Source organism: Hemiscyllium ocellatum, chromosome 13 (genome assembly GCF_020745735.1).
Source record: "Hemiscyllium ocellatum isolate sHemOce1 chromosome 13, sHemOce1.pat.X.cur, whole genome shotgun sequence".
Lineage (NCBI taxonomy): Eukaryota > Metazoa > Chordata > Chondrichthyes > Orectolobiformes > Hemiscylliidae > Hemiscyllium > Hemiscyllium ocellatum.
In genome coordinates, this window is record NC_083413.1 from 65,462,717 (window position 1) to 65,479,854 (window position 17,138).

General features: G+C 39.0%; 1 protein-coding gene across 1 annotated transcript in view; it reads left to right on the plus strand.

Annotated features, from left to right (window-relative positions):
- gigyf2 (GRB10 interacting GYF protein 2) overlaps positions 1–17,138 on the plus strand; it is a 220,117-nt gene that overhangs the window by 148,068 nt on the left and 54,911 nt on the right. The window contains exons 10-14 of the mRNA XM_060834883.1: positions 430–629; positions 2,260–2,404; positions 6,265–6,429; positions 7,636–7,814; positions 8,997–9,156. Of these exons, the coding sequence (XP_060690866.1) occupies positions 430–629; positions 2,260–2,404; positions 6,265–6,429; positions 7,636–7,814; positions 8,997–9,156 (849 nt within the window). The remainder of the gene's footprint in view (positions 1–429; positions 630–2,259; positions 2,405–6,264; positions 6,430–7,635; positions 7,815–8,996; positions 9,157–17,138) is intronic.

Consider the following 17,138-nt stretch of genomic DNA (forward strand, 5'->3'; position numbering starts at 1 on the left):
GTCAAAAACTCTCCAATGAGCCTTTTGTAGGGCTTCAGTGTGTGAATTTATCCCACATTGTTTGAAACCTAATAAGATCCGTTTCCATATACCGCCGGCAAAAGGCATATGTTCAAACCTTCTGCTTAGGAAGCTTAGTTTGTTGTTGCTTTGACTAAGGTGTTAACCTGGAGAATCAGTTGACTTGCTAACCAGTCAGCACCCTTTTTCCCTGTAATATTGTGATTTTTGTTTTCACATTTAGTGGTTTTGCAATTGTCCAGACGAGTGCAAGAAAATTAACTTTGGCAGCATGTCCTTCTCCAACAGTATTCAAATTCTGTTGTCTAATGTCTTGTTAATAGCATTGTTGCTTGACTTTATTTGATTTTAGCACTACTTTGAGTTCAAATTTTTTCTGATCATTTTTAATATGGCAATGTTCTGCAGGTTGGAGAGAGCCCACAGAACGCAGAAGACGGTTTGATTTTGAGTACCGAGATAAAGATGATGAACGCGGTCATCGACGAGTGCGCTCTGGTAGTGGTAGTGTGGATGATGAAAAAGATAGCCTGCCAGAATGGTGTCTGGAGGATGCAGAGGAGGAGATGGGAACATTTGATTCTTCTGGAGCGTTTTTGTCTTTAAAGGTTGGCGTAATAACAACATTTTGGCTCTCTTAATTTGTGCAGAGTTTATTGTACAGTTAGATATGATAATTCAAACCATTTGTCTGTGACTATGCATTTAGAAGTTGACAGCAGCAGTAATTTTATTGAAAGCAATAGTGATTTGAAACCGTTGATCTCAACAGTGAATCCACCTTTTGCTCTCCTCAAAGGTTGGAAATAATCTTGGATAAGTTTGCAATGGGCATAGTTAAATTCCATAATTTGGTGAACATTTAGAAGGATCGTGTGAAGAATCTGTTGAAATCAATGGATATGTGATTGTGATATAAAGTTGCTTTATTGAGTCTGGAGCTGCCCTTGTAAGGTTTTTATGCAAAGTTATGAACATAGTTAGCATGCTGTTAATGTTTGTGGCTGAGGCTGAGTATGTTTCTTGGACTGGTCTTCATGTCTAAAAAAATTACTGATCACCTTGAGCATATTCTTACAGAAAATAAAGAAACAATCAGAGTTTCATGTTTTTCATGCTCTCAGGAAATGCTGAGGTATTTTGGTTGATTTAAGGAATTTGATCTGAAATTTCTGTTTAATATGGGGAAACATGACAGCCAGTTTGTGAAAAAGAAAGTCACTGATATAGGAATGAGACTAAACAGGATGCTCTGTCTTAGCTATTTTGAATGCAGGATACTAGAACAAACCTGCTCTTAAAATAGTGTCTTTGTACTTTTTACATTTGCTTGAATGGGAAGATGTGATCTTTAGGAACATAGTCCTTGGGCTACACTGAGGTGTTATTCCAGATTAGTTTCTTCGGTCTAATGAGTCTTGAATCCATGATAGCCTGGTGATTGAGGGTATTGCCCTTGAGATTAAGTTGATAGAGACAGCGAGAATCATCTGATATTTTTCTTGCACACAACAATGCCTCAGGCCTAGTTGTTCCTGCAAACCACACACCCCCGTCCACCACCACCACTACCAATACAAAATCATCAAAACCTGAAATTTCTTAGGAACAGATCTTTTTGTGTTAATTAGATTATACATTTAAGGACCTGACTATTTAAATTGTGGGTCATCATCTTGAGCTGCTAATAGTGGTTTAATATGCAAATAATTTGCTAGGCAGTTTCAGGTACGAGGTCAGAGTCAGCCACCAGAGAGTGTAATTAAAGCCAAACTGCGCAAAAGTGACACATTTGGTTCCCTGAAGGGCTTTGGTGAGCTAGTTAGGTCTTTAAAACAATATGCTGGTTGGATAAGTGCGCACTGACGAACGTTTATTTTTCTTTGAATCATGAAGTAGGATCTTTTACATCCACATGAGAACAGTTTAATATCTCATCCAAAGATGATGCTTAAGATGCAGAACCTGCTCAAATGACAACCTAACTAGTGTGCCAATCTCTCAAGTGGGCCTGGAGCACCTAATGTTTTTAGAGACATTGTGCTACCACTGAGCAAAGATTAACCTCTAAAGAGAGAATATTTGTGAGAGTAATTGTATAATCTGCATTTTTGAATGTTGAAACAGTGTAACTTTGACAAAGTTTCAATTTTTTGCACTTGTGCTAAAAAAAAGCACAACTGTTAAAGAACTTTACTGCACAACTTACACTTCTTGATGTTTTTGCTGTTTTCATAGAAAGCTCCTAAAGAACCTATTCCAGAGGAACAGGAATTAGACTTTAAGCAGTTGGAGGATGAAGAAGAGAGATCAAATTCAGAGGACAGTGAAAAGGAAGAAGCTAAGGAGCCTGATAAGAGAATCAAGGAAAAGGCTGATGAAGGTTTTTATCAGTCATTCCTCACTCGAGCTTTGTGATTTTATTTGACGTAATTAAATAGAATTGCCCACAGCTCAACAGGCCATTTGGCCCAACCGATCTATGATTGTATTCTCCACGTGTCTTTCCCTTATTTAACTCTGAAATTCTGAATTCCTTTATCTTCCATATGTCTATTGAACCTCCCCTTAAGTGCCTCTTTATAATGAAATTTGCCTGAACTATTGCTTGTAAGTTCAGTACTCTCACCACTCCGTTTCAGTGGGGGAAAAGTTTGGGAATAGTGACCATAATTCTTTAAGTTTTAAGTTACTTATGGATAAGGATAAAAATAGTCCTCAGGTGGAAGTACTAAATTGGGGCAAGGAATATTGGGCAAGAACTGGTGAATGTAGACAGGATGTAAACATAAGAATACAAAGACCAGAAAAGAACTTGAACAAGGAATTTGGTGGGCTAAAAGGGCATGAAATTTCTTTGGCAAACAGCATGCCAAGACAATTTAAACATATCTAAGGAGCAAGAGGGTAGCTAGGGAAAGGGTAGGTCTACTTGAGGACAAAGGAGAGAATGTATGAGTGCAACCAGAGGAAGTGAGAGAGTATCTTCGAGTACTCTGCATCAGTATTCACATAGGACAAGGTCTGGTGGATGGTGAATCTTGGGAGAGGAATGTTAATGTTCTGGAGCATGTCCATATGGAGAAGGAGTTGGTGTTGACTGTTTTAAGAAGCATTAAGGTAGACAAGTCCACTGGATCTGATGGGATCTATCCCAGAATGCCGAGGGAGGCAGGTGAGAATTGCTAAAGCCTTATATGAAATCTTTGTATCCTCTTCAGTCGCAGGAGAGGCCCCAGAGGTCTGGAGAATGGCCAACATTTGATCCTTTGTTTGAGAAAGGTAACAGGCCTCAGCTGGAAAATTACAGGCCAGTGAGCTTTGCATCTGTGATCGGGAAACAATTGAAGATACTTAGGATTTACTCATTCAGGAGAATATGGTTTTATTATCAATATGCAGCATAGATTTGTGCAAGGAAGGTCTTGTCTCATAACCTGAGAATTTGGTTGAGTTTTTTGAGGAAGTGACGATGATTCAGGGTGGAGTGATAGGTATTGTCTATATGAATTTTAACAAGGCCTTTAACAAAGTCCCTTTTGTCAGGCTTATCCAACAGGCAAGTCATATGAGACCTGTGGCAAACTGGTAAGATGGCTTTAGGACTGGCTTATTCATAGTAGCCAGAGTAGCAATGGAAGGGTGTTTTTCTGACTGGAGATCTGTGGCCAGTGGTGTTCTGCAGAGACCAGTGTTGGGACCCTGATGTTTGTAATCTGGATAAATGATTTGGAGGAGAATATTAGTAAATTTGTGGGTGACGCAAAGACTGGGGAGCTTTGGAGAATTGCCAGAGCGTACAGCAGGATATAATCTGGAGACTGGGAGAAGAAATGGCAGTCGGACCTTAATCTGAACAAATGCGAGGTGATGCATTTTTCAAGATCTAATGAATGATTTTGTCATTTATATAAATTATTTGGATGGAAGCTTAAGAGGTATAGTTAGTAAGTTTGCAGGTGACATCAAAATTGAAGGTGTAGTGGACAGTGAAGAAGGTTACCTCCGATTACGGCAGGATCTTGATCAGATGGACCAATGGGCTGAGAAGTGGCAGATGGAGATTAATTTAGATAAATGCAAGGTGCTGCATTTTTGGAAAGCAAATCTTAGCAGGACTTATACACTTAATCGTAAGGTCCTAGGGAGTGTTGCTGAACAAAGAGACCTTGGGGTGCAGCTTCATAGCTCCTTGAAAGTGGAGTTGCAGGTAGATAGGATAGTGAAGAAGGCATTTGCTTTGTTTTCCTTTATTGGTCAGAGCATTGAGTATTAGGAGATCATGCTGTGGCTGTGTAGGCATTGGTTAGGCCACTTTTTGGAATATTGTGTGCAGTTCTGGTCTCCTTCCTATTGGAAAGATGTTGTGAAACTTGAAAGGGTTCAGAAAAGGTTTACCAGGATGTTGCCAGGTTTGGAGAATTTGAGCTATGACGAGACATTGAATAGGCTACGGTTGTTTTCCCTGGAGGGCTGGAGGCTGAATGGTGACCATATAGAGATTTATAAAATCATCAGAGACATGGATAGGCTAATTAGACAAGGCTTTTTCCTTCGGGTGGGGGAGTCCAGAACAAGAGGGCAAAGGTTTAGGGTGAGAGGGGGAAGATGTAAAAGAGTCTTATGGGTCAACCTTTTCATGCAGAGTGTGGTATATGAATGGAATAAAGTGCCAGAGAAAGTGGTGGAGGCTAGTAAAATTGCAGCATTTAAAAGGTATCTGGATGGGTAAATGAATAGGAACCATTTGGAGGGATATGGGCTGGGTGCTGGCAAGTGGGACTGGATTGGTTTGGGATATCTGGTCGGCATGGACAAGTTGGACCTCAGGGTCTATTTCCGTGCTGTACATCTCTGTGACTCTATTAGTATACAGTAAATGGCAGAACCCTTAGTAGCATCAACATCCAGAAGGATTTGGTGTACAGGCCCACAGTTCCCTGAAAGTGACAACACAAGTGGATAAGGTGGTCAAGAATGCATAATGCTTATTTGCCTTCATTGGGCATAGAGTATAAAAATTGGCAATTATGTTGCAGTGGCATAGAACCGAGTCAGGCCATGTTTGGAATATTGTTTATGGTTCTGGTTGCCCCACTTCAAGAGCAGTGTGGAGGCTTTGAAGAGGGTACTGAAACAATTTACAAGGATATTGCCTAGTTTGAAGGGTATTGGCTATGATGTAAGATCAGATAAACATAGGTTGTTTTAATTGTACTGTTAAAGGATGAAAACCAACGTGGCACAAGTTTACAAAATTGAGAGGAATGTATATTTGGAGTCTCTTTTTCAGGATAGAAATACCATTTACTAGGAGATGTGGGTTTAAGATAAAAGGGGGTAAGTTTCAAGGAGATATGAGAGGCAACTTTTTACACAAAGGCTAGTAACATGTTGCTAGAGGAGGTGGAGGAGGCGGAAACAATCGCAATATCTAAGAGGCATCTTGACCGATATGAATAGAGAATGAAGGGATATGGACCACATGAAGGCACAAGATTTTCGGTTTAGGAAGGTACCTCGTGTCAGTACAGTCTTAGTGGACTGAAGGTCCTGTTCCTGTGCTGGACCATTCTTTGTTCACTCTGGTTCACAGAATTTCTTCTGTATTCCCTACATAAGTTCTTGGTTATTATCTTCTGGTAGTCTCTCGTTTTGCTTTTCTGTACTTGGTATAAATACTTTCAAAGATCTCTAGGTCAGGTGATTTGATGTCATCCTCAACCATCACGTCCTACCACATACATGCATGTAGGTACATGCCTGCAAGTATATGCATGTGTGCAAGCACTCTTTGGACTTGTTTTCAGCAAATAGTGAACTAAGCTGTTCCCTATTTCCTGATAATAAAGTGGGGGTGCATACCTGGTGCCAACTTCTCTGTATTTTCCCCATTGTCCACAAACTTTTTTCCAAATTGCAAGTCATGCATATTTTCTTCGATTCGTTGGATGAATTAATCCAAAGTTGAGATACAATATAAGGACTTCTGACTCTGTACTCTGTTCTATTCTGTTCCACTCCCCTAGTGAAAGGTGGTCTTTTTAAAATCCATTTATCATCTTTGGCTTAAAGCACTTTCCAGAACCTGGCTGAAAGGTTACTTTGGACAGAATTTCAGCAAATCATTAAAGCTGGGCAGGAAACTGAGAGGGGGAATTCTGATATTTTCTTTTTGATGTCTTGCAGAGTGTAGACCAAGATATTGCCCGCTACTTACAGTAATCAGTATTTACGTTACAGAAACAAACAAAACTGAAGAGAACAAAGATGTATCCTGTACAAATTCATCGCCATCTCCTTTGGAACCTCAGATGTCAATAGTTGCTAGCCCACCCAAACAGGAAGAAAAGATGCAAGAGAAAACTGACAAAATTGAGGATGCACAACAAAGGTCTGCCAAGGAAGGTAAGCTTTTATGTAAATTGCATTATGAATAAAAGCTTTGAATCTTTGGGACAGAGGGTGTTCATCTTCTTAGTAACCTAACTTGGTAAGAACATTATGCTAGGAAAGCATACTTTCAAATGATTCCTCCTTTTATTATATCACATAAGTTACTCTGTGTAAGTATAGTGTGAGCGTGTGTCCGTGATTTTAGAAAGTAATCATGACCTCACTTAAAAATACTGCACTAGAGATCTACCTTTATCGGGAAGAAGCCTAGAATCAATTCCTTTCTGAGCCACAAAATTAAAATCTGAAATATTATAAAAATAATTTTAATTATACTGCTGCTGTGCATTTTTTAATGTACCTGCCATATTTTGGTTTTAGTGTTTTAAAGGGATGGCACTCTTGTAAAATAATTTGAAATTAATCTTCACTCCGATCTTGCACGATACTTAATTTATTTCTTGCAAGGTGTGTCATGTAAGTTTTCACTGCGCAGCAGCTGATTTGCTGTAGTTTTATGACTAGATTTTTAGAAAGCAAGAATCTTGCTGCATTGCATGCACTGCCATTCTTTTACAATTTTTGTTTCCAGTTTTTGTGCAATTGACTCAAAGCTGCCTTGCTTGCAGTTTGATTTTTAATATCCCACTCCACCATCTTTTTCTGTCGTACCATGGGTGGGTACAATTAACAGAATATCTGCAAATGTTGAGGAAAATCTATGACTTGTTTTTAAAGATATATGTTCTGTTCTGTATGTTATTTCATACAGAAGAATGAAAAGAATTGATGTTGTATGCTTTCTTATGAGCATGCTTTTATTAACAAATCAGTAACTCTTTTTGGGAAAGTAATTCATCGCTATGTATCATTTTGTTTATTGTTTAAGCTTGTAATTTCTTTGAATTTCTTTTGAGAAAAATGAATTTAATTAGTATATTGTACTTTAGGCTTGAATTTGATGTAAAGTGATCTGTTCGAAGAATAAATTGCTTTCAGTATTACTGTATATTGATGTTCAACAGCTTAGACACATCTGCAACATATAGAAAGTTAAATGCAGCTGTAACCAATCTCTGGAAGGTTTTGTAACAATCCGAATGGAAAGTGTTTTTTCTAATCTTTTAGAATGTTTCTTATTTGACCAAGAATGAAATTAGTGTTTGTGTTTGGTTAATTTTGACATTGATAATCCATATAAAATCTTTTGTGTTCCAGTGATGGATACCTCAGCCCCTTATCAAAAACCTTTAATTCCATCTGTTAATAGCACTAATACTACTACTGCTGCTACAACTACAACTACGGCATCGCCTTCACCCAAGATCACAGCCGTTGCAAACCGGAACATACCTCAGGATAATGATGACGATGAAGGGCTAAAACATCTTGAGCAGGTATACAGCAGGATTGTGAAATTACTCACTCTAGTTTCTGTAATTCAACAGCAAACTTCTGGACCAAAAGTGCAATTATTTTTCTCTTGTACATCTCATATTCTAAGTGAACATAGTCCACAGTGCCAATTTGGAATGATAGAGAATATTATTTACATACTTATGGAATTTCTGTACTGTACCTTTTACTGCAACTTGGGGCTTAAACAAATATTGTACAATGAATTATGTACTTTGGTAAAACAGAACCTGAGTATTGCTAGGAAAAAAAAATTGTTGAAGCTTTTCATCTTGTGCTCTTCAGGAAATGTATCAAGAATATCAATTCCAGGGAAAATTGACATTTATACTACATGAGAGGAGTGTGTTGATTGGTAAATGAACTCTGTTAGAGGTATTGCCACGAAGACTGCACGCAATAATGCTGATTTACAGTTAACTTCTAGGGATGTTGATTCTGGTCAGACATTGCTTTGAGAAATAAGCTATTAAATGACTGTCACTTATTTTTGCATTTCACAGACGCAGCAAAAAACAGTGCCCTTTGTGTTTATTATATATTGTTTCCAGTACATTTGTATGCACTACCTTGCAAGCCTGACTGACAAGCCTAAATTGGCTGTCAGTGCCTTTAATGAGTTTGTGTGATATCAAGTGCAAAATGATCCGATCAGATTCTCCAAAAGGATGGCTTTGTCACAACCTATTTCAGCATCTAGTTTGCACAGTGAACAAATGGCTTAGGACCCTCTGTATGTGTTGACAGCAAGGCCAGTCTTATAGCATGTGGAACAGTAAGAATCCCAGTGCGTTTGCTGACTAGCTAAGACATTTCTAATAGAAAGCAATGCAGAACCCCCTGTTGGAACTCTCAAGTATGGTACCAAGGAAGGAAAGCTCATTCACCTGTATCATTTCAAATATACATTAGGAAAACTGATATTTGGGGGAAAAAAGCAAGAAATTCAGATGGTTTCATTATGTCTGATTGCAGCTGTTCTTGGAAAGAGGAGCAGAAGTTGTACTTCTTTGGAACTGCATGGGTGTATGAGAGCTTATGGTAAAATGTACAAGTGATGCTGACTTGAATAATCAAAAATATCTGTCTGTTCAAGAGATTTAACGGAACTCTGGTTACAGGTCACTATTTTACATAATGAAAATATAATTTCTCCCATTCAGGAAGCCGAAAAGATGGTAGCATCATTGCAGGATAATGCCTTAGATGATGAAAGACTGTCAACACAAATTCAGGATAAACGAACTAAAGCTGCCTCCATGCCATTGACACATGATGCTGCTATGAAATGGTTTTATAAAGATCCACAAGGCGAAATACAAGGTATACACATTGGTATCTTAGAAATTTGCAGTTTTCCAGGTGGACGTATATCCTGATGTGTAAGAGGTGTGGTGAAAGCGTAAAGCTTTGATGTTAATACAAAATTAGGCATTTTGTGGCATCAAGGAACCCTAGCCAAAAAAAGAGTCAGTGGAATTGGATGGAAAGCTCGCCATTGAATAGCGTAATTGACCCAAAGTTTAGGGCGACTTCGTAAGTATGATATGTAAAACAGGTAATTAATAAGCCAGTTAGCTTAAATCCTGTCATTTTGGAAATGCTGGAGTTGGTTATAAAGGATGTGACAGCTTATTTAGAATTATATAATCAAGCAGAGTCAGCATGGCTTCAAGAAAGGGAAAGCATACTTAACAATTTGGTTAGAATACTTCGTGCAGGGTCAATGAAGGGCAACCAGTAGATCTAAAATGTTGGCACGACTGTGTTAGCATGGCTTGAAAATTGGCTAATAGAAGATAGAAATAAAACAAAACTGTGTATACTGGAAATCTGAAACAAAACAAAAACTGATAGCTAGGAAAAGTTAATATATTTATAAGATGTATGCTACCCTATCTTATGTGCAATCATAAAAAGGGTCAGTAGATTTTAAACATTAACTTTCTCCCCACTGATGTTGCCAGACCTGGTTTCTCCAACCACTTTCTGTTCTTGTTTGGAATAGAAGACAGATTTGAGAAAAGGATAGGGTGGCACTCTCAGGATGGCGACCTGTAGCTAGTGGTGTGCCACAGTGATCAGTGTTGTAGCGACAGTTATTTACAGTGAATTTTAATGATTTGTATTAGGGAAATGAATGTACTCTCAGTGTTTGCAGATGACATAAAAATAGGTAGGAAGGTTAGGATGGCAGTCTACAGAGAGCTATGGGCAAAAAACTTGGAAAATGGAATATAATATGGGTAAATGTAAGGTTATGTGTTTTGGCAGGAAAAAAGAGAAATTGATTTTTTTTAAATGGAGAAGGGCTGCAGAAAGCTTTAGCACAGAGGGATTTGGAGATCCTGGGGCTTGAATCTCAAGCTAGCATCTATCTTCAGCACATAATTGGGAAAACAAATTTAAATATTTGCCTTTATTTCAAAAGAATGGAGCATAAAAATAGGGAAGTTTTGCTAAAGCTGTACAAAGCCCTGATTAGGTCATAAAATAGAATACTGTGAAGATCTTTGGTCTCCTTGTCTAAAGAAATATTTACTGGCATTGGAAGCAGTCCATTAACAGTGATATACAGTTTGGAGGGTTTGTTTTGAGGAGTAGTTGAGCAGGTCAGGCTTGTACTTGTGGGAATTTAGAAGCATGAGAGGAGACCTTCCTGAAACAAGAGGTTCTCAGGAGGCATGACAGAGTAGATGCAGCAAGATTTCACACTCAGGAGAGTTGTTTCAAGCCAGAGGACAGAATCTTAGTATGGGGTCATCCACTTAAGACACAGATGAGCTGGAATTTCTTCTGAAAGGTTAGTGAGTCTGTGGAATTCCTTGCTACAGGGGATTGCAGAGGCTGGATGGTTGCGCGTGTTTAATACTGAGATGGACAGATTTTTAATCGGTAGGGGAATCGAAGACAGATGACAGGCAAGTGGAGTTGAGGATTATCAAATCTGCTATTATCTCATTAAATGACAGAGCAGACTTGATGGGCTAAATGGCTGACTTCTGTTCCTAAGATTCATGGTCTTGCAGTATTCATGACACTTAAGAATTTGCATGAATAATATAGAAAGATTCCTGAAGAAGGGCTCATGCTCGAAACGTCGACTCTCCTGCTCCTTGGATGCTGCCTGACCTGCTGCACTTTTCCAGCAACACATTTTCAGCTCTGATCTCCAGCATCTGCAGTCCTCACTTTCTCCTAGAAGATTTTATCCCACTGCGAATCCTCTTGCAAGGATGCCTTCCTTGAAGAAGCTCTCTTGCTCCCTCTCTCACTGCACACCCCAGGTCATCTCCATTCCTGAAGAAGGGCTCATGCCCGAAACATCGACTCTCCTGCTCCTTGAATGCTGCCTGACCTGCTGCGCTTTTCTAGCAACATATTTTCAGCCATGAATAATATAGACCTTGTTTAGAAATAACAAGGGACTTATTTGCTTTTATGGTTTTAAACAATGGCAAATGTAATTGTCTATTAATTATAACAGGAGTTAAATGAGGGCAAGTTCTTTTCCTCTATTTTGAAAGGGGACTCTTACACTTGAGGTTAGTGTGGATTCAAAGGATTACAAGTATTTGCTCTTGCAGTAAGTACATGGATTGTGCATATTTGCTCTTTTTTTTTCCCCAAATGATGTCCGAACAAGTTTTCTTAATAGAACGTGTTCAGGTTTGCTTTCTAGCTTTTCTTCAACTAATTTTGAGAGAAGAGCTGTTAAATAAAAATGTCTGTCTCAATACTGCTGAGTGGCACTGATGCATTCTGGAAACTTAGGGATATTAGCATTTACAGGATGCATTGCAGTTAATGTGCTTTCTAAGCTATGTGTATGCAGAGTTGTGCACCGTGCCTTTTGTGATCTCTTTTTTAAGATGGTGTTGAAATAAAGTAAAGTGCTGTCTGCAAAGAAGATTTAGAATGATCACTCTTTGCATCTATGTGAATATGAATTGGATTGATTTTGCTTGCATTAGTAAGTTTGATTTCTTAATAACAAGAGAAATACATGGAAAAACATTTATATAGCTCTGTCACAAATAATAACTATGGCTGTTTTAAAAAATATAATAAAAATACAAATAATATTTTGTATTCGATGTTACTTTTCAAGCTGCTTCCATTTCATGGCTTCATCTGGTTTTGTAGTTAAAATTAAGCTGGTTACATCATTTTGATCTGTATAATATGACAGTAATGTACTTGACAAGTCTGTTTTGGTGGGACCAATTGAAGGTTGCCATATCCTTAAAATATAGTGAGTGCAAGTATGTTCTTGCTTAATTTAGTTAGTTCAGTGTTGCTGATGGTAATTTGTTAGGTTATCAAATTTGCATCACCTTAATGCTGTAACTTGATCCTTCTCAATAGCTGTAGTGCTTGTATACAATCAGTAAAGATATGTAAATTTCCATTATAAATGCTTTCCCTCACGGAAAATATTGAATTATTATACTTCCCATTGAGCAAAATATCCACTCCAGACTGTAAACAGAATGAATGTTCTAAATGAAACATGTTTGTTGGATTTTGTAATCATCATGTTACTAATTCATTAATTTTTAAATTAATTACATTACAGTAGCAAAACTTTAGGCAAAATAACTTATTATGGTGTATATCAATCCAAAATCAGCCAGCATAGTTCAAGTCATGGTTTCTGTTTAACTGCCCAAGGATCTATCCTCACCTGCTTTTGAGTTAGATACAAAAATGTGTATAAAAATATTGAGCTATGCACCTCCATCGCTATTTTTATTTGTGTCTGTTTTTATTCTGTCAATTGTTCTGGCTGGCATCAAGTCTTGGTTGATTCACAAGCTCCTTAGCTTCATAGAGACATGCAACATGGAAACAGACTCCTTGGTCCAACTTGTCCATGTTGATCAAATTGCCCAAACTAGACTAGTCCCATTTGCCTGAGTTTGGCTCATATCCTTTTAAAGCTTTCCTATTAATATATTTTTCAAGTGTCTTTTAAATGTTGTAACTGTACCTGCATCTGGCAGTTCATTTCATATACAAATCCCTTTGTGGAAAACGTTGCCCCTCCAGTCCATTTAAAATCTATCTTCCCTCACCTTAAAAATATAATCTCTAGTTTTTAATGCTGCTACCCTGGGGAAAAGACAGTTGCTATTCACCATATCTATACCCCTCATGATTTTATAAACCTCTATAAGGTCCACCCTCAATCTTCTGCATCCCAGTGAAAAAATATCCCAGCCTCTCCCTCGCATTGTCAAAATGAAAATACTCCTGTCAAGTTTTTAACCACTGATTCTGTCGTCCTCCTTGATCAATTGGGCAAAATTAGGTTTGGCTTTAAATACCATATCATTACCTATAATGCTGACTTCTATGACATTACTTCTCCCCACCCAAAAAAAAACCTAATCCTGTGCAAACTTAGTGTATCAACTTTTGAAACTGTCAACATCACTTCCAATCTCTCACTCCCATTGCTGTCTTTGCTGGCCTTCTATCTTCCACTTGCCAGCCCCTCATTCTGCCTTGTATATCCTGTTTTATACTATACTAAGTTGCAAACACAGCTCTATCCTTGATGGCTTAGAGTCAGTCACAGAGTCTACATATAGCATAGAAACAGACACTTCAATCTAACCAGTTCATGTTGACTGTAATCCCAAACTAAACTAGTCCCACCTGCCAACACATGGCCCATATCCCTCCAAACCTTTCCTATTCATCTAATTATCCAAAAGTCTTTTAAACATTATAACTGTACATGTATCCACCACTTCCTCTGGAAGTTCATTCCACACCATGTATTTTTTTAAAAAAAAGAAAGCCCTTGTCTGTTTTAAAAATTTTCTTCCTCTACCCCTTTAAAAAAATTTAAATTCCCCTCTTCTGGGAAAAAGATACTTGCTATTTACCTGATCTATGTCCCACATGATTTTATAAACCCTTATATGCTCAAGTGAGAAACATCATAGCATACATGGCCTCAACTTAGAACTCAAACCCTTCATTTTCGGCAACATCCTTGTAAATCTCTTCAGACCCCACTCCAGTTTAAAAATATCATTCCTAAAACACGGTGACCAGATTGAATATAATACTCGAGAAGAGGTCTTACCAACTTCCTGTACAATCTCAACATAATGTCTTAACCTCTATGTGAAAAGGTCTGAACGTTGAAGGCAAGTCTTCTTACCCTGCCTGCATAGTCATAGAGATGTACAGCATGGAAATAGACTTATCGGTACAACTTGTCCATACTGACCAGATATCCTGAACTAATCTAGTCCTATTTGCCAGCACTTGGCATATATCCCTCATTACCCTTCCTATTCATATACCTATCTAGATGCCTTTTAAATGCTGTATTTTGTAATCTTGTTAAATGTGGGGAGATGTAATGTCATAGAAGTCAGCAGTTTAGGTGACATGGTATTTAAAGCCAAACCACTTCCTCTGGCAATTCATTCCACGCACTCACTACCCACTGTGGAAAAAAAAATGTCCCTTAGGTCCCTTTTGTATCTTTCCTAAACCTATGCCCTCTAGTTCTGGAGTGCCCCACCCCAGGGAAAAGTTTATCCTATCCATGTCTGTCATGATTTTATAAACCTCTATAAGGTCAGTCCTCAGCCTCCGATGCTCAAGGGAAAAGAACTCCAGCCGTTTCAGCCTCTCCCATTAGCTCAAAACTTCCAACCCTGGCAATATGCTTGTAAATTATTTCTGAACCCTTTCAAGTTTCACAACAGGAAGAAGACAAGAATTGCAAGCAATATACCAAAAGTGACCTAACCAATGTCCTGTACAGCCGCAACATGACCTCCCAACTCCTATACTCAGTACTCTGATCAAAGAAGGAAAGACACTTTCACTATCCTATCTACCTGTGACTTGACATTCAAGGGGTTATGAATCTGCGTTCGAAGGTCTTTGTTCAGTAATACTCCATAAACCTTACCATTAAGTGTATAAATCCTGTTTTGATTTGCTTTTCCAAAATGCAGCACTTCACATTTATCTAACTTAAACTCCATCTGCCACCACTCAGCCTGTTGGCCCATCTGATCGAGATCCCGTTGTACTCGAGTTAATCTTCAACGTCCACGACACCTCCAATTTTTGTGTCATCTACAAACTTATTTACGATACCTCCGATGTTCACATCCAAATCATTTTACATAAATAGTGAAAAGCAGTGGATCCAGCACCAATTCTTGTGGCACACCAATGGTTACAGGCCTCCACTCTAACCCTCTACCTCCACCCTCTGTCTTTTACCTTCGAGCCAGTTCTTTATCCAAATCGCTTGTTCTCCCTGTTTTCCATGAAATCTAACCTTGGTAACCAGCCTGCCATGAGGAACCTTGTCAAACACCTTACTGAAGTCCATATAGATCAAGTCTACTGCTCTGCCTCCATCAATCTCTTTGTTACTCAATCAAGTTCGAGACACATGATTTCTCATGCACAAAGCCATTCTGACTATCCCTAATCAGTCCTTGCCTTTCCAAGTAAATGTAAATCCTCAAGATTCCCTCCAACAGCTTGCCCATCACTGATGTCAGGCTCACCTGTCTATAGTTCACTGATTTTTACTTATCACCTTTCTTAAATAGTGGAACCATGTTAGTGAACCTCCAGTCTTCTAGCACCTCACTTGTGAATATCACTGATACAAATCTCAGCAAGGGGCCCAGCAGTCACTTCCCCAGCTTCCCACAGAGTTCTAGGCTACATGTGATCAGGTCCTGGGGATTGATCCACTTTCATGTTTCAAGACATCCATTGCCACCACCTCAGTAATATGGGCATTTTCCAAGATGTCACCATCTACTTCCCCCCATTGTATATCTTCCTTGTCCTTCTCCTGGTAAACACTGATGCAAAGTGCTTGTTTATTATCTCCCCCATCTCATGTGGTTCCGCACATAAAATGCTTTGCTGATCTTTGAGGGGCCCTATTCTCTCCCCAGTTACCCTTCTGTCCTTAATGTATTTATACAAACTCTTTGGATTCTCCTTAACCCTATTTGCCAAAGTTATCTCATGTCCCCTTTTTTGCTCTCCTGATTTCTCTCTCGAGTATACTCCTACTGCCTTTATCCTCTTCAAAAGATTCATTCAATCTCTCCTGTCTTTCCCTGATATGTTTCCTCCTTTTTCTTAACCAAAACCTCTCTTTCTCTAGTCATCCAGCTTTTCCTACACCTACCAGCCTTTCCTTTCACCCTAACAGGAATATATTGTCTCTGGACTGCCATTAGGTCATTTTTGAAGGCTTCCTTTTCCTGCGAACATCTGCCCCCAATTAGCTTCTGAAAGTTTTTGCTTCATACCGTACAAATTAGCCTTTGTTCAGCTTTTAGACCTGGTCTATCCTTTTCCATGAATATTTAAAAACCAATAGAATTATGTACATAGAGACGTACAGCACGGAAATAGATCCTTCAGTTCAATCCATCCATGCTGATTAGATATCCCAACCCAATCTAGTCCCGCCGGCCAGGACCCGGCCCATATCCCTCCAAACCCTTCCTATTCATATACCCATCCAAATGCCTCTTAAATGTTGCAATTGTATCAGACTCCACCACTTCCTCTGGCAGCTCATTCCATACATGTACCACTCTCTGCGAGAAAAAGTTGCCCCTCAGGTCTCTTTTATATCTTTCCCCTCTCACCCTAAACCTATGCCCTTTAGTTCTGGACTCCCCAATCCCAGGGAAGAGACTTTGCCTATTTACCCTATCCATGCCCCTCATAATTTTGTAAACCTCTGTAAGGTCACCCCTCAGCCTCAGTTGCTCCAGGGAAAACAGCCCCAGCCTGTTCAGCCTCTCCCTAAAGCTCAAATCCTTCAACCCTGGCAAGTTTCACCACATCTTCCCGATAGGAAGGAGACCAGAATTGCACACAATGTTCCAACAGTGGCCTAACCAATGTCCTGTACAGTCGCAACATGACCTCCCAATTCCTGTACTCGATACTCTGACTGATAAAGGAAAGCATACCAAATGCTGTCTTCACTATCCTATCTACCTGCAACCCCACTTTTCAGGAGATATGAACCTGCACTCCAAGGTCTCTTTTTGTTCAGCAATACTCCCTCGGACCTTGCCATTAAGTGCATAGATCCTGCAAGGATTTGCTTTCCCAAAATGCAGCACCTCGCATTTATCTGAATTAAACTCCATCTGCCATTTCTCTGCCCATTAGCCCATCTGCTCAAGAGCCTGTTGTAATCTGAGGTAACCCTCTTCGCTGTCCACTGCACCTCTAATTTTGGTATCATCTGCAAACTTACTAACTGTTCCTCTTAT